The sequence below is a fragment of the Bos mutus genome, chromosome 28 (genome assembly GCF_027580195.1).
Source record: "Bos mutus isolate GX-2022 chromosome 28, NWIPB_WYAK_1.1, whole genome shotgun sequence".
NCBI lineage: Eukaryota > Metazoa > Chordata > Mammalia > Artiodactyla > Bovidae > Bos > Bos mutus.
The window spans coordinates 15904599-15928087 of NC_091644.1; the positions used below are offsets into that span (position 1 = coordinate 15904599).

Consider the following 23489-nt stretch of genomic DNA (forward strand, 5'->3'; position numbering starts at 1 on the left):
AGCCTCTCTTTCTGTGCCTGGAGCTCTGCCTTCCTCTGGAAGGAATCAACTACCACATCTTGCTTAGATTTGTGGGCTCTTGGATTCTGGTCATTTCACCAAAGCAGCGTGACCCCAGAACATGCATGGCAATAGGCCAGAGCTCCCAGCAGTGGGCAGCCAAGCGGGTCCTGGGAAGAAGCAGGATTTCTGCAAAATGGGCATCGTAATACTACCAACCTCCAAGAGTTGTTTTGAGACTAAATTAAAAGATGTATCTGCCTGGTGTAGAAGTAAGCACTCAATAAACATTAGCTTTTTTTTTTTTTTTCAAATTATCAGTCTCCATTGTCAGCATGGTTATGTTTCAGGATTGCCATGAAGACTGCATTAGAGAATATATGCAAAACTCCTAGCACAATATATGTTCATGTAGTAGGTGTTCAATAAAACTTAGCCATTATTATTAGTATTTTCAACAAGGAAGAAATTCTGGACACCCTGGCCCAGTAAAATCCCTGCTGTGGTGGAAAGAGCACCAGAGTTTTAAGACTTGGATTCAAATCCTGGCTCTGCCGCTCACTAGCTTGGGAAGCTTTCCTAAGACACTGCTTCATGGCAAAAGGTTGTCATTAATACCTGTCTCCAGAATTGCTGTGACCTGCTATGTTAATTCAGCAAATTGTTTAAAAAAAAAATAAAGAAGAGGGCCATAGTAGGTGCCTAAGAATTGAAGGCATATGAATAGCCAAGTGGCCGCAAATAGAATGGATGTCTGATAGCTTTCGTTTTCTCTCTTCCACTTTTAGATCACCAGAAACTAGAACGTGAGGCCCGGATATGCCGACTTTTGAAACATCCAAACATCGGTAAGTGCCCTTATATAGAGCATGTCTTGGGCATTTTGTAGAAGGTGGCGAGAACAGAGATCCACTGTTTTTGTGTGGGGAACCACTTCTGTCCCTGGGCGTCTGCCTGGTGCCTTTTTTTACCCAAGCAGGATCGCAGCTTGGAATTCTGGGGTGTTCTAGTTTAGAGACCTGAGCGTCTCCCTTCCTGTGGTGCCATCTCAGCGCTGGGAGTGAGGCATCGGAATGTGTTTCAGGCTCCCTTTCTTCCCCTCTCCTTCCGTCTCTGGGCTGAGGGCTGGGTCTTCGGCGTGTGAGGCTCGGGGCGAGTGGCCTGCCAGCGCCCCTCGCCGGGGGCCTTCCGCGGCCATCAGCAAAGGGTCTGCACTTTGTTTCTGGCCTTGAAAGAGTTTTGTTCCTTGCTGCGGTGTCCTGTGCACTCTGGGGGTTTCCATGGCGCTCCCATTCGTATTCCCCGGAGCCAGGAAAGCAAGCTGCCCACCCGCCTGGCTTCCCTGAAGCAGGGGTGGCAGGAGCCACTCGGCTGGAGAAGGAGAAAAAATTAAGAGGATTTCTCTCGCTCCCACCCTGACTCGGGGGACAAGAGCACATTGTTGGTTGTTCTAAAGCCTGAGGAGGTTTGCCTGCCACAACCCACTCTGGCTCAGTTTTACATTGTTCAGCTGAAGTAGTCTTTGCCAAAAGCGTTGGCCCCGATTTGGTGCTTCTCTCGGAGGGGACAGAAACTGGGCTGGCTTCAGCGTCTGAGCAGAAACCCCAGGCTTGACATGAGGTGGAAAAGCAGGGAACATCTCCTAGGTTTTCCCTGAAAGCTCCAATTATCACAAAGGACAGTGAGTTTCTATGCTCGTCAGTTCAGTTCAGTTCAGTTACTCAGTCGTGCCCGACTCTTTGTGACCCCATGAATCACAGCACGCCAGGCCTCCCTGTCCATCACCATCTCCTGCAGGCATGGCCTAAATATTAGGGGTGCTCCAGAGGCTGCCTACTCTGCTGGGTTGGTAGCCAGCACTGTGAGGTGACTTGCTGAAGTTCAGTGCTCCCTCCTGAGCTACTCAGCCTCCAGCTTCACAGGCCTAGGACTGGGATTTTCACCATGAGCTCTGACACGGGAGAGTGGGGTCGTACTCCAGCCCGAGGGGAAGGGAGCGTTGAGCTAACCAGAACTGAAGCCACGCACAGCTTTATAGATGGCAATCAGCAGCTTGGCTTACACGTGACACAGATTGGCATAGCTGGTACTCAGTTCTGCCTGGTGCCGTCTTGCACGAAGCCAGCCCCTCTCAGCCCACGAGTCCTGGGCTGGGAACCTCTGAGCTCTCTGAAGTTCAACCCTCACCTGAAAACACCATGGTGGGGACCAAATTGTCGCCTTGGGTAGGAGAGAAACGACGAGAGAAACAGCTAAAACAGCAGTCACCAACTCAGGCATGTTTTGTTTGGCTGGCTTAGTGGTTTAAAAATATTTTTATTATTTGCCAGTATTTTAAAATGAGATTTCACATTTAAAAAAAAAAATTCTATTTCCCAATCTTTCAAATCAGAAGATTTGGCTCTGCTGAGCCCACATCCATGCATGGCCAGAATCAGCTGGACCTGGGCAGTGACTGCCCCCTTAGCCTGCTGGCCACTGTCTATACTGTTAACTTTCTACTGCTTACCTGGTCCCTCTGGGCTTTACGAGCTTGTCACTCTGAGCTAGCAGTGGCAGAACAGGAGAAAAAAAGCTGGTGGGTGACTAAAGCCATCCGCAAGCACAGAAGCATTTTGGTGTTCCAGTCCCAGGTCTCAGGGTCTGAGGACAACTTCCTTTCCTTACACCCCAAGTGACCAACTCATAGAGCAACGATGAATTGCCCGCCTGGAGGGAGGGGAGAACAAAGGGTGGGGTCCATGGTGCGGGAGGTGGAACCATGTCCTCATTACCTGCAACATGGGTGTGATTGACCACAGAAGGGTCAGAGTGGGACAAAGACAATTGAGAACCAACCAGGAAGTACAGAACTGGAATTCTAGCTGGAAAATACTCCAGCCTTCTTTTACTGTGCTTTTGAAAATTAGATATATACTTTTGAACCTTTTAGACTTGGTTTGGTAGCCCCTTCTTCTTTAACCACCAGTCCCCAGCGCAGAATCAAGGCAGATGGAGGGACTGTCTCCCCCAGCCATCTGCTCTGCTAGGGAGACAGCAAAACTCAGGGAAGACCAGGCAAGGCTCTCTCCCTTTGTCAGTGTCTCATTGCCTAGAACTGTGCTTTCATTTCATGATTGCTCCCAGACCCTGGGGGCCTTGGTCTGAGGCCCTATTTGGGGTCAAGGGAAGGGAGAAGGAAGGGTGAGTAGTCAGGACTATGTTCTGGGAGAATGATCTGGCCAGGCTGTCCGTCCTCCAGTGGGAACCGGGACTCCTAGAGATGAGGGAGCTGTGGGTCCAGGAGATGGGGGTTGCCATGGATCTTGACCTGGCTTGTGGCAGAAGAGGAGCCCATTTTGTCCGCTTAATTCGCTGTCCCTCTTCTCTCTCCACTGCTCCATCCTTCAGAGCGGTGGCCCTTTTGGCTTTAGCTGCTAATTGCATCCCACAGGGATACTAGTGGATCAGCCCAAGAGTGGTGCAGAGGTGAGGAAGCAGAGAGCACGTGGTCCACCCCTGATCGTTGTCAGACTCACCGGCACTTGCATTCAGAAGGGTATTTGGTACAAGGAGCCAGGCACCCCCAGTTTTTTCTCTTAATAGATACTCTACCCCAGGAGTTGACAGTCTGTGGGAAGAGTGGCCCCTAATGTAAAGCATGGTCTCTGGGTGATAATGCTGTGTCAGTGTAGGTTCGTCAGTTGTGATGAGCTTGCTTCTTTTGTGGAGATGGTGATAGTGGGAGAGGCTGTGCGTGTGTGGGGACAGCGGGTAGGTGGGAGCTCTCTGTGCTTCCCACTCAGTTTTGCTATGAACCCAAAATTGTTTTAAAAGATAAAGTCTTTTTTTAAAAAAAGCCTGTTGGTTTTGAGGCATACTGCAGAACCTAAAAGAGCCCTGGGAGAGTGGCCAGAGGTGAGAGTTGAGAGGAAGAAATGGCAGTAGTGCTGACCGTCTAGAGTCTGAATGAAGTGTCTTCTACCTGTGATCTGCTTGCTCCCTGCTCTGAATTCCTCTAATGAATAGACTCTGTCTTCCTTCGTGCTGAGCTGCCCCAGCAGTTTCGATCACAGCCTAGCATTGTGGTTTAGAGCAGTACTTCTCAAACTTTCATGTGCTTGTGAATCACCTAGGGATCGTGTTAAAATTCAGATTCTGATTCAGTAGCTCTGGGGTGGACCTGAGCTGCCCCACGTCTCCAGGTGAAGCTCCTGCTGCTGGTTCAGCATGCGGAGAAGCAAAGGTCTGTGGCCTTGGTATCCAGTCCTCTGGGTCTGAATCTGGGATTTGCTGGGCAGCTGTGACCCCTGGCCCATGATTTTACTTACCCGTGCCTCCGTTTTGTCATCTATGCCTCCTAATGGAGTTCTGAGAAGGTTGAGCAAGTGAACGAGTCCTAAGAAATAAATGGACATAATGAAACTGGAGATTCCAGCTCCCAGAAGTAGTCCCTCCAGCCCCAACTCAGTTGACACATGTTATTCAAGCCTGGCTGCCTTTTACGTTGGGCCCAGGCCACACACAGCTAATAAATAGTAAGTGTAGCAATAACAGTTGCAAAGAAAGAGATGGAAACGTTGGAGCATAGGCGAGCAGCTCCGAGATCTTGCCCACCTGCTCCTTCCTGGAGGGCAGCCTTTACTCCCCTGCTAGCCCCCTGGGATGACACGACCTCCTCCCCCGCCCTGTATTTTCATGGGCATGAACAGTGATACTTTGTCAGTGCTTTTTTGACCAAAGTTTGTTAGTTAAAATGTGGCATACTGTCGGGTGGTTTTTAAAGAATTGGAAATAGCCACAAGATTTGGGTTGTGGCTTTGTCAGTACATGAAGGTATAAGACACTGAGTATGTTGTTTTTGGCCTGTTCTTCCTTCCACAGTTTGTAAAGAACAATAACTAGGTTTACGACTGTAATGCAGCAAATGCTTCATGCTTCTTTTCCCACATCTTCCTGTCCAGGGTTGGTCTGGTTCTCTTGGCCTCCATACCCTCTCATGACTATGGAATGGCCTGGGTATTGGATTTTTTTCCCCCCATACATCCTTTACTTCTCCCCAACAGCCCCTAATGCTTGGTTATGTATTTGTATAAGTGCTTCTTTAAAGCCCGTCCCCCCTGAGGCTGCTGGGTCTCTCTTGTTCACAGCTGCGTCCATGGCATGAGCAGCCACGCCTGCTTCAGGGAGGCTGCCACAGGGACATCGTTGAGCAAGTCAGAATGGCCAGGGCTAAGAGGGACAGGTTAGAGCTCCTTTGCCCAGGAGGATGGAGAAAGTGACTCCCTCCGGGCAGTTCTACAAAATTAGGGATCTTAATATTGGCCTGCTTTGGCCTCAAGTCTCAGCTCTGCCACTCAGTGTAACTTTGGGTGGGTTTCTTTTGGAGCCTCTGCTTCCTGTCCTGTTACACAGACGTTAATAGAAGTACCTACCCCACAGAGCTAATGCAAGGGTTCAATCAAATAACATGTGTAAAGCTCTTGGCATAATGCCTGGCACATTGAAACAGCTCAACTAAGTGTTAGGTATTATCATTTGGATCTTTATTATTGCGAATCTGCTAGGTTGGCACTTAGAGTGGTGCAATCAAGTTTCTCCTCTTGTTCTCAGCCCCCTGTTCATTTTCTCTACAAATGGAAAGAGAAAGATAGCAGTCTTGCTCAGTGGTGGAGCCTTCCACACCTGTCCCTCCTTGCCTTGGCCGTGCCTGGCCCTGGGACACACATCAAAGCGGAGCTCTGGGCTGGGCGGCCTGGGAGGACTAGTCTTCCCTCGCTGCTCTGCTCAGCTGACTCTCCTCCCCGGCTCCTCACACCTGGACTCTGTGTGTGGTCTTCCTGGGGAAGGGCAAGTGCCGATGACTCCCTGTCTGGGCAGAGGCATGGGTGCCTGCCCTTTTTGCCCTTCTGGGCTCGGGGCAGGGGGTGGGGTGTGTGGGTCTGGGATCAGGGGTCCTGGGGAAGATAGCCAGTGCCAGGACTCCCCTGGGAGTCACTGTTAGCATCGTGCCTGCTGCCCTGTTAGTGCCTCCTGCCGCTGCTGTTAGTCACCTCCCTAATGAAGCTGGTCTTTAGCTTCTGGGACAGCTGATTTCCAGGGGATTATTTGTATTACACACTTTAATGCGTTTTAATAGCAAATTTTTAATTAAATGGAAAGTCCTTTTGGAAGCAAGGGAGCAGCAGCTGCAGCAGGGCTCAGCGTGAGCCACCCATTCCGGCCAGAGAAGCGCAAGTCAGGAGTGAGCCACCCATTCCGACCAAAGAAGCGCAAGTCAGGATCGGGGGTGACAGGGCTTTGGGGGAGCTCGCCTGAGCGCGCCTGGGTTAGTGAGGGGAGGGGGGAGGCAGGGGTCTGGCTGTAGCTTCTTCATTCTGTCACCCACAGGCCTAGAGAAGTATGAACTTGTTCGCCCAAGTACAGGAGAGAATCATTTGAGGAGGAGGGATCTTAGGAGTACCACCCGCCTTTGATTCTGTTGGGAAATCGCAGAAGTACTGAGTTCTGGTGGAATTTTGAGGTTGAGTAACCAGATCAGATCTAATAAGGTCGGCAGTATGAAGCATAAACAATTGCTGGGCCCTGGTTCTCGCCCTGGCAGACCCGAATCCTCATTTGTCAAGTGAGGAACAGCACAGGGCTCCAGTGATGGCTGAGGGCCTGGATTTTACATTCAGCCCATCTTGCTGTGGGGCAAGGGGAGGTAGGGAAGTGCCCCAGTCCTGAGGAGACGCCCTCACACTGGAAATGGAAGGTATCATTCGAGCTGGTGGGGCCTGACACACAAGAGATTTCTTTGTATCTAAGAGCTTCACTGGTCGGTTTGGTGTCAGGCCATTCCTGAAGTGAGGAGCTCCTGGAACTGTGTGAAGGTCAAACAGAGGGAGCCCTTTGGGACACAGGCTCTCCATCAGGCGAGTGCAGGTGAGGGAAGGGACCAAGCAGGAGGGTTGATCAGAGCAGACATGCGTTTGCATTAGAATGATGCTGAGGGGGGCGGTTGGCATTTAACCCCCTGAGGTGGCTTTGTGGGCAGAAGCTTGAAGAGGAGACCTCAGCAGCATCAGGTTGGGCTCTTGCCCAGGAGCTCTGGAGGCTGTGAGTGGGAAGAGATTCTGCTCACCAGCCTTTTCTTTCGCTTTTACTGCAGCTCCATGCAGTAGCCTCCCGTACCCATCTTGTGGGCACATTCGTGAGCGGTTTCTCTCCAGGCTCCACTGCTTTGTCGCCTCAGTGTGTGGGCTCCTCCACATTTCTTGTAGGAAACAGTGGTATAAACCAGTCTTTGGAGTCAGAAAGAGCTGGGTTTACATCTGGGCCCACCAGATCTTTGGCCTTCGGCAAGAAATTCTATGCCTTTGAGCCTCCATTGTCCTCATCTGTGGAATGGGAGTAATACGTATCTCGGAGTGGTCATCAGGAATAATAAACTCCTTGAAGTAGACACCATGTCGTTCCTAAATCCTACCATCTACCACACACAGCACTCGATACATACTTGTAGCTTAAGTAATGTATGCAAAGACCCTAACTCAAGGCCTGGCATGAAGTCAGCACTTAATAAATGGTTATTGTCGTTGCCTGAATCTGTGTGTTGCCTGCTGGGCTGTGCCTTTCCCACTTCTTCCCCTCCCCCCAGTTCTTCTGCTCCCATTTACTCCAGGGTCTCCCATCTTGCCTTTCTCTGTCCCTCTGCGGTCTGCATCCCTAGGTGCTTCTTACTCTGCACTGCACCCTCACACATCACCCTCACACGTCACATCCCAGGACCACCTTCGCTGAGACCAGCGCCTCTCAGAAGAAGGTTTCTGCTTTTCTCCGTCTTGCCTCACTTCTTAGCCACAAAGCTTCTGTCTCTCGCCTACATCTGAGGCAGTCTGAGATGGCGACCCGAGCCCTGGACCTGGGGTCTGGTCATCTCTGCTCTGTGGCTGCATCTTGGCCCCAGGGATGCTGGGCATCTGCCCCTTCTTGGGAAAGAGTCTGTGGGGCTGACAGGATGGGGCAGGGCTGGGGTGGCCAAGGAGGAGAGGAGTAGGCTTTCCAGGTTTTCTCTCTGTTAATCTCTGTCCCCATCTCCTCTCTTGCAGTACGCCTCCATGACAGTATTTCTGAAGAAGGGTTTCACTACCTCGTGTTTGACCTGTAAGTGCCACTTTCTGAGGGTGTGGGGGCCTTTCCCTTCAGCTGGCTCAAGAGGAAGGCTTGGGGAAAAAGCCCTAAACTGGGTCTTCAGCCTCTGCCAAGGGTTCCTCTCCTTTGCCCGTGGAGAGAGGTTTGATTTTGAACATCCTCTGGTCATGAGCAGATTGCCGAGGGCCTCCTTCCTCACTCAGTGGTTCTCCAGGGCTCTGACCCTGGGGTGGCATTGCTCTTGCATTTTCTGTTCAGCAGCACACCTTGTGCAGATGCTTTTTTTCCCCTTGTTTCTCAGTGTGTTGTCCTTAGCGGAGATACACAACGTAGCTCTTTGCCTGACCTTAAGAATTCTGGGAAATTGAAGGCACCTTTTATTAGTTGTAAACTGGGCTCCCATTGGTCTCTCCTCCACTCTGGTTGTGGTTTAATGTCTTAAAAGTAGTTCTTCACCTAATGGAAATGCCTCTTTGGTATTTTCAGGGTTGGGTCTCTGTGTCCTTGGTCTCATTGTTCTTCAGCTTCAGTAGTAGGTCAGTCCTTCTTGGGCAGCTGGATCTTAGTATTCATATTGGTCTCAAATAAAGCTAAGACTGTTTGAATAAGTCAGTTATTTTCTCTTAACTGCCTGTACATTCATCTCTACCAGAGTATTAGGTAATCTACAAATTATAGACAGAAATGTACAGGAGGTGGGGAGGGCTCACACTGTCCCAGGAAGAAGCTCCGTTTCATTGAAGGATTGGTGTGTTCTGAGCTTGCAGACGAAGCACATGTAGAGTTGCCATGTCTCTAAAACCGTTGTACAGTGTGGCTGTTGGTTACCTGTTGGGTGCTGCCTCCTCTGACCCTCTTTGTTGGTTGCAGTGTTACCGGCGGAGAGCTGTTTGAAGACATTGTGGCCAGGGAATACTACAGTGAAGCCGATGCCAGGTGAGACGAGGGCCCTAAGGTGTAAGTGTGCCTCTTAACCATCTTAGGGGGCAGGGCATTGTGCCTGTTGGAACCGTCTTTGGGAGCGGTCAGAAGAGCTCTTACCTGGACAAAGATTCTGTAGGGTTGGACTCAGGCTACATTCCATGGGCATGCTTAGAAGTTAATAATTCAGCACTCCCAGATCAGTTTTCTGCAAAGCTCTTACAAATCTCTTTCACCCTGTCACACCAGAAATACCTTTCCTTTGCACCACTGTATACTCATGAGGGCCCAAGGGCCCTCCCTATCTCCACTTTCTTCTTCTGACAAACTCTACTGCATACAAGGCATCCTGGGAATGATCCAGAGATGGGGAAAACATGGTTTGTGTCCTAAAGGAGTGTAAACGTCTGGGTTAATAATCCAACCAGGGAACTTCCTGGGAGATTTCAGCCACCATCACCTTATGTCTTGACCACCAGGACGAGCTTTTCAGGTTGGAGGACCTTTCCTCGGCCACACCCCTCAGCCCCCAGCCCTCTAAGAAACCCTGGCAGCTTCTCCACATGACGCAGCAGAATTCCTCCCACACCACAGCTCCTGGGCACTTGTTTGGTCTGCCTTTCCTGCCCCGGCTCCTCCCCCACCCCAGATTTTTTCTGAGGGTGATGTCCTGACAACCTGATTTTGAGTGTCCTGCTTGCAGCCTCCTCAGGCATATGTGGCAGCTCTGGCTGCCTCTGGGGGCGTGGAAGGGGACACACAGCTTCCTCACAGATTTCTCAACCCTTAGAGGCCAACGTTTGCTGATCAGCTTCAGATGCTTCAGCCTCAGGAAAAATTCTCAAGTGGGAGATGAATTCCAGTGCCAGCAGGGGAGGACCAGGCTCTGGGGCGGGAGGAGGAGGCGGCGATAGCTCAGGGAGCCTGCGGGGAGGAGGGGGAGCTGGGGCGGTGACTGTACCAGTGTGCTTGGCCTGGCTCTGCTGGGACACTTCGCACTTTTGCCATTTTTGGCCAGAAGGCTCTCCCTGCTAGCTTGGCTCTGTTCTAATTATATATTTCTGTGGAGACTCGCCTCTTCAGCTCAGTCTTAAAGTCTCTTCGGCCTACTCTTGGACCATGTCCTTATGGGGAGGCCTGAGCCTCAGCCTCCAGGAACCCAGCGAGACACTTTGGCTCTTGTGGAAGCCCCAGCCTCAGATTTCAGAGGAAGGAATACTGTCAGTCCAGGTTACTGACGTTCGGGCCGGATCATTTTTGGTCGTGAGGGCCCCTCTTGTGCATTGTAGGTTTAGAAGCATCCCTGGCGTCTATCTGCTCGATGCCAATAGCACCCTCCCTCTCAGTGGTGACTACCAGCAGTGTCTCCAGGCGTTGCCAGATGTCCCCTGGGGGGCCGAAATCAGCCTCTGGTTTTCTCCAGTGCTCTGGACTGCTGGTGCACTCCACCGGGAGTTGACCACAGGCGTGGAGGATGGTTTGGAAAGTGGACGGCCTTCTAGAATTTGAGAATCAGCTGCCGAATGTGACTCTAGGCTGGTTTGTCTTTTTCTGTGCAAAAGCATGATGAGAAGTGCTCTTTGGGGTGCCTCTTTGAAACTCTCTTAAGTGTCTTATTTCTCGATGATGCCTGTGTACTCATTTCTCTCCCCTACTAGATGATAAACTTCAGGGCAGGCACTGGGTCCCCTATACAGCTGGTGCAATACCCAGCCCAGTGCTTATAGGTGCTTGATAAATGTTTACCTACCCCCAAAACAACTTAGGCTTGGCTGGACTATCCTTCCTGAGTTGCCACCACAAGCCTCTTCTCCAAGAACACAGTTACTATAGGGGTTAAGAGGAAGGAGGAAAGGGTTGGATGGTGGGTGTCTCTTTCTCAGGAGTCTGAGGTATTCTTCCTTGGAAACAAATTGGATATGTTGAGCCTTCACAATCTAAGGAGGCTTGGTGGACCCTGTTCTAGTCTATCCTCTGCTATTATCTAGTGGAAGACCCTGGACAAACCACTTAGTCTGCTTGGGCCTCAGTTTTCTCTTTTGTAAAGTAGGTTGAACAGATGATGTCCAAAGTCCAAGGTTTTAGCTCCTCTTTCAGTGATGCTGTGTGAATCCGTTACCCAGAGTTAAGTGCTTTAGTCTACAGCATGTGGTTGTGGATGGTTTTACCCTGCACTGACCTTTCTTTTTGTGCTTTTGCAGCCACTGTATACATCAGATTCTGGAGAGTGTTAACCACATCCACCAGCACGACATCGTCCACCGGGACCTGAAGGTACCTACCTCCCGGGTCCCCTTTGCCTCTTGTTTGTGAACCACTGGCGCCACCTGGTGCCAGGTGATAGCACTGCATGGTCCCAAGCTAGGCTCCCTCTGGGCTGAGGGATTGGTCCCTCACGAGGCTCTCTGTCTTCCTTATACAGCCTGAGAACCTGCTGCTGGCGAGTAAATGCAAGGGTGCTGCTGTCAAGCTGGCTGATTTTGGCCTAGCCATCGAAGTACAGGGAGAGCAACAGGCTTGGTTTGGTAAGAGTGACCCTGTCTTCCTGGAATGCAGCTCCCGCCCTTCCTCCTCTTCCTGATCTGCCTTCCTCTTTCAGAACTGCAGGCCAGACCCTTAATGGTCCTGGCCTCCTCAGAGACTGGAGGAAGGGCGGGCACAGAGCTCCCCCTGGCCCTCCGTGACTCAGTACAGTGAGACTAGCTGCTGTCAGCACTGCGTTCTTGCTGCCTCTGGGGACAATGGAAGTTCCTTTAAGGCACACGTATTTGCCCTCTGGTTTAGATTCCGGGCACTGCAAGAAGCCCAGCCCGTCGTCTCTTGCTGCCCAAGTGCTGAGAGCTTATGTAGCCAAATCAACAGGAGTAAGAAGGGACTTGGGAAAAACTGCTGATGTGGATTTAATGAGAGAGAAAGTGGGTTCAGTGTGCCTCCGCTCTCTCTTCCGCTACAGGTTTTGCTGGCACCCCAGGTTACTTGTCCCCTGAGGTCTTGAGGAAAGATCCCTATGGAAAACCTGTGGATATCTGGGCCTGCGGTAAGCCCATTCCACACACTCAGCTTTTTGGTGTTAAGGGCGTTCAACTTCCAGTGATGACAAGAAAGAGGCATTGCTATTCCCTGTGGGTCCCACAGGCATCTGGTATATGTGAAGTCACAGCATTTGCTCTGGTGTCCCCCGGGATGGCTGTTCCTTTCACAATCTCCTCCCCAGCTTCCTAGATGATGATGTCTCCTTCTCAAAGAGGGATTTACCCATGCCTTAGTGGGTGGGTTGTGCCTGAAGAAGTCGTAGACGTGGCGTGGTGATGTGGGGCGTAAAGCACAGTGGCACAGCATTGTCAGCTGCCATCCACCTCTCTCTCTGGGATGGTCCTTGACTTTCTGGGTGGCTCAGAACCCCATGTGGCTTTTCTTGGTTCTTTAGCAAAGCAGGTGACTGACCCCAGTGACCTGTATTCTGTCTTGTAGGGGTCATCCTGTATATCCTCCTGGTGGGCTACCCTCCTTTCTGGGATGAGGATCAGCACAAGCTATATCAGCAGATCAAGGCTGGAGCCTATGATGTAAGGACCAGTTTGTTCCTGCCCCTCTGTCCAGGGGAAGGGGGTGTGCTGAGTGTGTTGCAGGGTGTGGGGAGTGTCAGGGATTTTGAGAACCATATAGGCCTCAATTCTTGTCACCACCTGTCCCAGGGAGCAACTTTTTTGCACAGCCATTGTTGGTGGCGGTAAAATCATGGAGTCCACTAAAGTCCTTTGTTCTGTTATTTGCAAAGAATGGCGTGGCTGTGTAGTGTGCCGAGTGACACAGAGATAAGAAGTGTGGCAGCTCCTCCCACTGCGGTGGGGCCTTGGGCACAGTGTTGAGCAGTGGGTTCCTCCTCATAGGGAGATAGAGTTGAACCAGAAGACATCAGGGTCCCCTGGTATGATATTCTGGCATTCTAACCATGATTGTTCTGTTTTTCTTCAATCTTTAAGCTGACTCAGGCCCTGGGATACCCAGTGCTTAGCCCACTTCATGCTAGGCAGCTTTCGATAGTTAACCAGGGTTAACCTTGTAACCCTGGTTACAAGGGGTATAAGGTACACAGATTTCATATTCCTCCTTCTCCTGTTCCCATTTCTTAGTTCCCATCACCAGAGTGGGACACAGTGACTCCAGAAGCCAAGAACTTGATCAACCAGATGCTGACCATAAACCCCGCAAAGCGTATCACAGCTGACCAGGCTCTCAAGCACCCATGGGTCTGCGTAAGTGTCTTCTCCTGAGGTCAAGGTGATCCAGGATATCTGCTCTCAATGTGCTCGTAACACTGTCTTTACCCTCCTTCTTGTGACTAGAGAATAATCATCTGGGGCCTTGAGCTAAGACGCTGCAGAGGGGACAGGGGACTGGGTGGGGCCCAGGGGCAGCATATGTCACCAAGAGAAGCCAGGGGAGTGAATGGGACTAACTGGCTTCTCTCTGACCTTCCCCCACTCATTTGGCAGGTATGACTTAGTTTTGCCATTGAATGAGGGCTTAGGTTGACCCTTGCAGGCTCTAGTTGATGACAGAAAGCAGCCAGCAGAACTCAAAAGTAAATTGCCATGCCTAGAATGCATATCCAGATCCCAAATCAGACAACTCTAATGAGAAGGTGATGAGACCCAACAAATAAACAAAAGGGGCCTGTGAGCAATGAAAAAGAGCTCCTGAAGTTCAGTCACAAAGCTCATCCTAGGAGAGCCCCCAGGCTATCGATGGGGTTGTCATCATGCTCTGTTTTTGTGTAAACTTCTATCTGGCTGCAATATCTTTTTTCAAACAGGGTCTGCTATAGTCAGGCCTCCTGACAACCATGATGCATGTATTTATTTGTTCTTTTCCATGTTTACTGAATGCCTCTTTGGTGCTGGTCCGTGTGTGCTGGAGATACAAAGATGAATAAGGCCTGGTGCCTTCCCCCACAGATCTCAGAGATGATCTGGGGAGACAGGCACCTAACGAATGTATAGGAGCCCCTGCCATCGCTGGTGGGCGGTGGGATTGCTGAAGGCCTGGAGGAGGTGAGCTCTGTCCTGGTTCTCGCAGATTACTGGAAGTTCCCCAGCATGATAACCTGCAGACTGAGGTTAGCACGAGCTAAGGTGAGAGGCCATGGGGAATTATGGCGAGATTAAGGAACGTTAAGTAGTTTGGTGGTAGATGAAGGTAGGACTACAGGAATATAAGAGAACGAAGCCAAAAATGATTCCAGTGACATACAAGTTTCTGCCTAAGGAGTTTAGGTGTTATTCTGAAAGCATAGGGAACCATTTAAGAGTTTCAAAGAGGGAATGAAATACGCAATTAAGAAAGATCACTTTGGAAGCTGTGTAGAAAATGGAATTGAAGAGGCAGGGGCAGAGAGAGCTAAAGAAGCTGTTGTGGTTGTCTAAGCAAGGCCAGACAAGGTTTCAGCTAAGGGTAATGATAGGATAGGTGGGGTGGCAAGGACTGGATACATTTGAGAGATATTTGAGAGAGGAGATAAAAAGGACTCTGTGACCTTTTGGATTTGGAAATCCAAATCCACTTTCTGGATTTGGAAAGTGAAGGTCTTTTAGAGAGGGATCTATGCGAATTGCCAGGTTTTGAGTTGGTAACTGAGTTGGAGGGTTGTACCATTCACTCACCCAGAGGAAACCTAGAAGAGGAACACTTTTATGAGAAGAGATGATGATTTTAGTTTCATACATGTTAAGTATGAGGGCCTCCAGCTGGAGACATCTCGTGGGGAGTTAGGAGTATAGAGAAGAAGTTAAAAATCAGAAATACAGGTTGTGGTCATTTGTGTATGGATGGTGTTGGGGCTATAGAAATAGATGGGATTGGTTCTCTGCTAATTGAATCCTTACTGTGCGTTGTTGTAAGAGAAGATATGGCCACCAGCATTTAGTGGCCCAGAGAGGAGCCAGCAAAGGGGGCTGCGAATGAGAATGTCCATGGGAGAAGGAAGATCAGGAGATCCTAAGAAACAGGAGGTCTCAGGAAGGGAGGGTCTGTAATCAGATGCTTCAGAAAGTCCATGATAAAGATGGAAGAGAGCCTGTTGACTGTGACCAGTTAAAAGCATTGTTTCATTATTTCACTGAAAGAGGCAGTGGAGGCAGAGAGACTGATGATACTGCTTAGAGAAGATGGATGAGTCAGGGAAATTTTTAAAATCTTGCAATTGATTATATTGTGTTGACTGCAGAGAATATTATCCAGAATAAAGGGTTAAAAATATTGGCTAAATTTTGGCTCAATGAGACCTGTAGAAGGTGTCCTATCTACTAATCTGGAAGATAATTTGACTTGTTTTAGAAAGTGAAGTTGTTCAGTCATGTCTGACTGCGACCCCATGGACTGTGGCCTACCAGGCTTCTCCGTCCATGGGATTTTCCAGGCAAGAGTACTGGAGTGGGTTGCCATTTCCTTCTCCAGTGTAAAAAAACATATATATATATATATATATATAGAGAGAGAGAGAGAGAGAGAGAGAGAGAGAGAGAAAGAGAAAGGCTAACTGAAGAACCAGTGTTTGGAAAGCACAAGAGAGGGGCTCCGGAGCCCAGGGCAGGGGGCCAGCACATGAGGGGTGATGCTTCTGAGACCTGAGATTAGGTTGCAGGGGGGTGAAAATCAGCTTGTGGGGGGAAGGCTGGAACTGAAGAAGTTCTTGCTTGATCATCTCTCACTTCTCTTGGTTTAGAAGTTTACACTTTGGAGGAGGAAATGAAATATGATACACATACATACACACCCCCACTCCAGAAGGTAGACAGAAGGGAGAGTTGCTTCGGGATCCAGGAAAGGCAGAAGCCAGGGATGAGGGCAGGGATGGCAGGGTGGTCCCATGGGGGTGTGGGCACCAGGCTACATTTTGTAGGTTTAATTTTTCTAGCAGACTAGCCAAGATATCTGCCATCTATGGGGTCACACAGAGTCGGACACGAATGAAGTGACTTAGCAGCGGCAGCAGCCAAGATATAACAAGAGCAGAGTAAAGGGATAAGCCACTTAAAACGGGTACTCAAGAATTGTGGGAATAGTATGTTCTGGGGGCACGTTTGTGGGCCCTACTCCCTATCATCCTGTATATCTCAGTAGCCCCGGAGGACATCTCTGTATTAGGGTATTATGTAATAATTGATGCTTGTATTGCTGACCCTGAGTCATCAGGGAAATGTAAATCATGTCCAAGGGACTCTGTTTAAAAGTTAGCAGTAATACATTGAAGAAAACTTCCCATCCAAAATGGTGAAGAGAATTGATGCTTCATGGTAAAGAGCCTCAGTGTCTCAGATCACAACTTCATTTAGGACCTTGTAGGGGGCTGCTGGAGAAGGCAATGGCACCCCACTCCAGTACTCTTGCCTGGAAAATCCCATGGACGGAGGAGCCTGGTGGGCTGCAGTCCATGGGGTCGCTAAGAGTCGGACACGACTGAGCGACTTCACTTTCACTTTTCACTTTCATGCATTGGAGAAGGAAATGGCAACCCACTCCAGTGTTCTTGCCTGAAGAATCCCAGGGACGGGGGAGCCTGGTGGGCTGCCGTCTATGGGGTCGCACAGAGTCGGACACGACTGAAGCGACTTAGCAGCAGCAGCAGTAGCAGCAGGGGCCTGCTGAGAGGAGCTTTTGGAAAGAATGAATGCTCTCTGTAGAGAGCAAGACCCCTTCCTGTTTTCTCACTGCCCAGAACCTGGAGTGCTTTAGGTGCTCGCTAAATAGTAGGTGAAGGAATAACTGCTCGCGGATCACAACACACAAAATACTCGCACTTTCCATTGCCTCCATCCCCTAAGGAAGATCGGAACGCTCTCTCGGGCACCCTCATCCAGCATCAATTACCAGCGGTGTTTTCATGTTCAAATTATTGTCCTTACATAACCTTGAGTTTTGGGTAGAGCTTTTATTGTAAAAGCATTTTCACATCTATGACCTCATCTTATCTTTGGAGCAACTGGGGTGGCTGAGCACAAGGCCACCGGTGCTGGGACTATGGTGAGGGGCAGAGGATGTGCCTGGGGGCTCACAGGCCTGTCTGTTTGGCTTCCAGCAACGGTCCACGGTGGCATCTATGATGCATCGTCAAGAGACAGTGGAGTGCCTACGCAAGTTCAATGCCCGGAGAAAACTGAAGGTGAGTTGTGCCTCCTGGGCCAGGCTGCCAGCGTCCTGAAATCGTATCTTTTGGCAGTGCGCCCCCTGCCCCATCACAACAGGAGAGAGAGAGTGAATCTTCGTAGTCATCACCCCCATTAATCGGCCGACTGGGACAATCTCTCATGGCTGGAGCTGAGCTATGAACATGGTACCCAAGGAGGGCCCCTCGCCAGCTGTTGCACTCTGCCTGAGAACAGAGCGCGCTTCTGGAGAGCCTGATGGAATTCACAGGACCCTCTTCTTTTTCCAGGGTGCCATCCTCACAACCATGCTTGTCTCCAGGAACTTTTCAGGTATGTGTTCAGCTGTGCACTTTCATTCTCTGAGGTGAGTGGGTCAGGATGGGCCGTTGCCAGGTATCATGCCATCCCGATGCTGGGTATCTCAGGCAGCACCTTGACCAGGATGGTGAGGATGCTGTTTGGAGGCCCTGCTATGGCTGAGTCTTGTAACCTGAAATTCTGGGGGGCTTTACTTGACTTCAGGTTTCTGATCGGCATTTCCTAGAACCTCGCAAAGAGTAGCCTGCCCAGTCTTCCATTTATGTTGTCCTTGGGGGTTCTTAATTCTCTGAAGACTCTCAGCACTTTAAGATTTTAGACAGTCTCAGGGGCACTGGAAGATGTTCTTGGGAAAAGAGATGAGATAGAGTGAATCTTCCCAGTTACCCGCATTAATTGGCCGACGGGGACGATCTCTTCGTCGTTGTGTCCAAGCAGCGATGACTAATAGAAATCATTCCAGATGTTTAAACCATTTACAGCGACTATGCTTAAAATATTCTCTGTGATACCAACTGTAAAAATGAAGAAACAGGCCAGCAGGATGGAGGGAAAGGAACTTGCTTAAATTTGTGTGCGGAATTGGGAGTCTTGGGACCAATAATTTGTAAATCACACTTGATGTTTCTTTTTAAGATGCAAGACACTCCACCTTCCCGAACTGCCCCCCCACCCCCGCCCTCATCATTGTTGGCCTTCCGTTGGGAAGCATCATGGCTTTTCTGTGAGGAAAAGAGTAATGACAGGACTTAAAAGACAGAAAGGTCTCTTCCCAACTTGCCTTTTCCCCTTGTCCTCCCTTCCCCTCCCTCCCAGCCCCACTGGCTTGACAGACTTCCCCTGCTTTCTCCTAACCAGACTCCTGCCCTTGCTTTCCCTCGGCACAGCCATGGTGTGGAGGGAGGGGGTGTGCAGGAGGTTCAGGTTCAGCTGGATGCTCCCTGGGCAGAGATAGCTCCCTTGAACTTGAGTCCATAGGCCTGGCTCTAGTAGTTCCTGGTAGCCTCCAGCCTTGCCTCTGGGGTTTCATGAACTCTAGACTGCGAGCCACAGGGCCCCGGAAGGTCAGGAATAGACAGTGAGGTGGGAGACTGTCCTCCTCAGAGGGACCTGTGACCCTGGCTGGGGCTCAGTCTTGCGTTGTGGGCACCCCAGAAGGAAAGGCTGTGTTTTGGCTTCACCTTGCAGATGGGGATAGGAGGGCGCAGTGAGCTACTTCCAGCAGAGGTGGCGCTGTTGTCCCGCGTCGGGCCTCTGGTCAGCTACTTCTGCTTACAGCTTCTATGTTCTGGGTTTAAGAAAGCCCTTCGAGAGGATGCTCAAGGGCAGTTCTGTGCCCACCCTAGAATGGGGTGATCTGTTCTCTCTCTGAGTAGAAGAGACGTGAAACAGGCTGCTAGGAAATCGATAGCATGTGCCCAGCCATGAGACAGCCTCCGCGTCAGCTTCTTCTGTCCATTTCAGGAAATTGGTGCCCTAGTTTCAGGAGCTCGGTCTCTGTTAGGACACAGCACCTTCCCTGGTCCCTAAAGAGCCTCCTGTCCTTGCTGCTCAGACTCTGTCTGGCCTTCACACTCACTTTGCCCTGGCTTAAGAGACACACACACACAAAATGTTGCAAGCATTCCAGGATAACCTCTTCTGCCCTGACTCTGGAACTGGTGAAGACAGAGCCTGTCTCCAGAAGCTTCTCTAGAAAGAGGTGCATACAGGTATAATCAAGAAGAAAGGGCACTTGGTGTGCTTCTTCAGGAACAAGTGAGGCTGTCTTCTGAGTTGATCCCAAGTAGAAAAGTTCAGCTTTTCCCTGGATTTGAGCAGGTTGGTTAATGGTGAAATCGGGGCTTCTAGAATGTTTTGCTTTAGCAGCCTTGATTTTCTTTCTGGGTGCTCATTTTTTGGGCATCTCCACCTTTGGAACACTGTGAAATACAGCCTTTCCTGGCCACCTGCCTTGAAGAGGGAAAGTGACCTGTGTCTCTGAGAAGCTGGGGGCTGTGGAGTATGGTGAACTAGGTCCACAGACCCTCCCTGGGCCCCAGGTGCCTGTCTCTCTACCATTTGGAATGTGGGCGAAGGAAAGGGCTGCCATCTGAAAATGTCCTTTTAGGTCCCCTCCGGAGGCAGGTCTGCAGATGAGATTCCGACTCCTCACAGCCTTAAGCTAGGGCTGGGCTGCCTCGGAAAGGACGGCCACCCCTCTCCAAGTCAGGTTTGGGCCTGCAGACCTTCCACCTGAGGTGGTCGCGGGATAGGCGGAGCCCCGGGATTTCCCCACGACCTGTCCGAGCCTGGCCCTCTCAGGTCCCCAGACTGCTGCAGGGCTGGCTGCACCTGCTCACCAGCCTGCCCCTGGCGCCTCCGCTCCCCCAGCTCGGCCGGCTTGGCCACGCCGCCCGGATCCTGCTGTGCGCGGCGGCAGCGGGTTCCTGCGCCTCGCGCTGGGGCATGCTCGCTGCTGACTGGCCTCCGTGGCTTTGCGGCAGCTCTGTGCACTGAGAGACTGTATCCCCTCAGTTGGCAGGCAGAGCTCCGCCCCCGCCTCGCCTGCCGCGAGCGCCGCCGGCCTGGCCGGGCAAGGTACGTGGCATGAGTCCTCCCCGACCGCCTGCCTCGGCTCCCTGCCACCCCACCAGGAGGGCCAGCATGCCAGGCCCGCTCACCAGGGAGGCGAGTCCCATGCTTGCGGGCTGAGATGGGCATGCCGGATGGACCACCTAACTTGGCATCTGCGAGCGCCTCGGTGTTACGGAGCCCCCTAACCAGCCGTGCATGCTGGGCGCTTGCCAACTCTCAGGAGGCAATAGCCTGGGGACGTGGAGCTGGGCAGCAGGAGGCTTTCCTCCCAACGCGCCGCCCGCCTGACAGCCTGGCCTACCTGTGAGGGCTGCGGCCTCACAACCCTGGCCTGGCCGGGACCTGCGCTGGGGGCCAGGACTAGGCTTCAGCCGCACTGGTAGGCCCCGCCCCGCCGCGGGGGAAGCCACGCCCCTCAAAATTGTGAGGTCTGGCCTTGCAAGCCTCTGGGTCTGGAAGGCAATAGAGTGCAGAAGCTGTTGCAGACAGCCGTCCCTGGGTTTGGATCCTAGCCCTGCCTCACCCTGAGCAAGTCACAGCAGCTCTCCCAGTCTTAGTTTCCTCATCTCTCCAATGGAGCTAATAACATAACAATTAAAATCATTTTTGACTAAGGCTCTCAACGCTGCCTGTAGGAGAAGACTTGTCCAAAAAATATTCCTGTGGCTGAGACCCCACCCCAGATAAATAAAATCAGATCCCTAGGGCATGGGATAGGCATAAGCTTTTTTTTTTTTTTTCCAAATTCCCAAGTGATTCTAATGGACTATCAGAGTTGAGAACTTTGATGTATGTAAAGCACTTAACACAGTGGCTGGTCAGGCATAGTAGTAAGAGCATAAAAAAAATTTTTTTTCAGATCACCCCAGCATTAACTGGAGATAGGACCGAAGTCTGTTTTTGGAGGTCAGAGTTGTTGCGATTCTCACTGGAGACCCAGCTTGGGTAGGAATGGCCACCTGAAGGGAGGAATGGCAACAGTGGTGACCGTTGTTAACACTTGCTGAGTGCTTGCTGTGTGCCAGGCACTCTGCTAAGTGCTTTTCATGCCACGATCCCATTTTATAGATAAAGAAACTGAGGTTCAGAGAGATTAAGTAACTCACACGGCTAGTAAGCAGTAGACCCAAGATGCAAGCCCATCAGAGTCAAGGTGGATCAGACAGTTGGACTGATTCCGTCTCCCTGGAATCTCCATCCACTGCCTGCCACCTTCCTGAGGCCTTTGTGGCCAACAGACATCACCATCCTTCCTAGTGGAGCTCATCAGCATCAGCCTGTCCCTGGCTACAGTCTGTCTGCCCAGTCCTTTCTGCTCAGTGGGTCCAGAGACTAGACTCTGAGGAAAGGGTGGCATTGAGGACCTGCCCAGTCAAGGCTTCAGCCCCCCGGCAAAACCCTCCTGTAGGTGGTCCTGGTCTCTGTGTGTGTGTCTGTCTGTCCTCACGTCTGGTCTCCTTCTTGAACTGTGACACTCTTGTTTCTTGAGAACACTCAGGAGATGTCTTGCATCCTTGCAGCTTGGCCATCCTGAGAATTTCCATGGCATCTGGGGGTGGAGCCCTCGCCTTTCACCCTGGCATTCTGCTTCCAGGCCTAGGTGGAAGCTGTTGAAGGCAGAGTTCCCAATCGCCCAGGCAGCCCCAGTGTTGATTGTGGTTTTCTCCTAAGCCCGGACTGTCCTTGTTTCTGCTGAGTTATCCTGGGGTGCCACCCTGTGGGTCTGACGCTGCCTGAGATGCCCTTCTTGCTTTGGGGCCTCAGGAAGGGCCTCATTTAGGGGTTTCAGGAGACTCCTGGCCCCTGTGTCAAACATATCAGTCTCTTGTGGATCCAGCTGCCAGACTTCAGGTTGAGGAGCGGGTACAATGCAGGAGACTTGATTTTTCTCTTTGTTTTCACAGCTGCCAAAAGCCTATTGAACAAGAAGTCGGATGGCGGTGTCAAGGTAGGTGTCTCCACTCCTGCAGCCCAAGTGTGGCCCTTCTCCCTGAAAAGTCACTCCTGGGACTCCTTGGCACTTTGTCTCCCCTTTCCCCAAGAACCTCCCTATCCTTGCTTTTTGCTTTAAGCCAGAAACCTCTGTGCTCAGAACAGCAGGTTCCACTGGCCTGGGAGGGCAGAGGGATACGTGCTTCACCTGACCCTAGCTTGATTGGAAAGACTCAGGAGGTGATTCAAACTATAGTTCGCTAGAACTGAATCCTGAACTTGACTTCCAGACACAGGTTTTATCTCCCGGGCTTGACTCTCTGGGTTTTTTAGGTTATTGGTTAATCTTATTTTCTTTTTAAAGCACAAATCCATTTAATCAAAGGAAAGCAAAGTTTGCCTGGTTGACTCAGGGCACAAGGCTTGGCACCTGAAGCTACTATCTTTTTTCTCTTTTTTCTGATCTCCAAAGCACTTCCAGAACCCAGCTCAGATACTGTTGAGGGAAAGCGTCTTGAACTGTCTTGAGGCATAGGTGCCTTAGAAACAGGCAAGGGACTTGGTTATCACAGCTCATCTTCATTTGCTGAGGAAACTTTTCTGGGGAATCAAGGCAAGAGGAGGGACCAGGCCCCATAAACAGGAAGTCTCAGTGGGAATGGCTACTTGGCCAAGGTAGAGGGGTCCACACAAAGCTCAAGGTGTTCTTAGATGCTTTGGGGGCAGAAAGCGCCCTGGGCTGGGGAGATAGATAGGAGTTCATGCTATCTTGAAACCTACCAACTTATATCGCAGAGAATTTCAAACCATTATCATGCAAATCTTTAAATTAAGACAAAAGTTTTAATTAGACTTTTCCCTGGGATCTTATGTTCCCCACTGAGATAGACCTGTGCCCCTTTCCCTGCCCCCATCCCTTCCTTTCTCTCTCATCTGCATGCCTGCTTCCGTGTACTTCTGCCCTAAGGAGGGGAGCTTGGGCTCCACACATGCCTGCTGACATAGAGCTGGGGTTGATGGCAGCCCCTCAGTTTCAGGGTTGTGCACTAGGTGGTGGAGCCAGATTAGGAAAAGCTGTATGTATGTGGACTTAGTTGCTCAGTCGTGTCCAACTCTCTGTGACCCCATGGACTATAGCTGCCAGGCTCCTCTGTCCATAGGTTATCCTGGCAAGAAAACTAGAGCGAGTTGCCATTTCCTACTCCAGATCTGCCTGACCCAGAGATTGAACCTGTGTCCCCTGCATTGGCAGGTAGATTCTTTACCACTGAGCCACCTGGGAATCCCTAGGAAAAGGTGGTCAGTTTATTTAGAGATTTTGCATGTGTCTTTCTGGAGAAGAAGCTAGAATCTGTCTTCACAAAGTGTTTATTAAACACCTATCAGAGGCTCAGTGCTAGGGGCACATAAGAGGTATAAGAGGAGATGCAGATCTCATTCAACCTCAAGAAGTTTCAAGGTTAATTAATTTAAAAGGAG

At 50.7% G+C, this 23489-nt stretch overlaps 1 protein-coding gene across 15 annotated transcripts in view; it reads left to right on the forward strand.

Moving 5' to 3' along the window:
* Positions 1 to 23489, forward strand: part of CAMK2G (calcium/calmodulin dependent protein kinase II gamma) — a 55440-nt gene that overhangs the window by 11875 nt on the left and 20076 nt on the right. For 8 of the 15 annotated variants that reach the window (XM_070364458.1, XM_070364461.1, XM_070364448.1 and 5 more), the window contains exons 3-14: positions 789 to 848; positions 8073 to 8127; positions 8986 to 9051; positions 11238 to 11310; positions 11459 to 11561; positions 11990 to 12073; positions 12508 to 12602; positions 13170 to 13292; positions 17114 to 17197; positions 17471 to 17513; positions 20019 to 20081; positions 21983 to 22026. In XM_070364458.1, the coding sequence (XP_070220559.1) occupies positions 789 to 848; positions 8073 to 8127; positions 8986 to 9051; positions 11238 to 11310; positions 11459 to 11561; positions 11990 to 12073; positions 12508 to 12602; positions 13170 to 13292; positions 17114 to 17197; positions 17471 to 17513; positions 20019 to 20081; positions 21983 to 22026 (893 nt within the window). The remainder of the gene's footprint in view (positions 1 to 788; positions 849 to 8072; positions 8128 to 8985; positions 9052 to 11237; positions 11311 to 11458; positions 11562 to 11989; positions 12074 to 12507; positions 12603 to 13169; positions 13293 to 17113; positions 17198 to 17470; positions 17514 to 20018; positions 20082 to 21982; positions 22027 to 23489) is intronic. The other 7 variants (XM_070364452.1, XM_070364449.1, XM_070364454.1 and 4 more) reach the window with 2 other exon arrangements.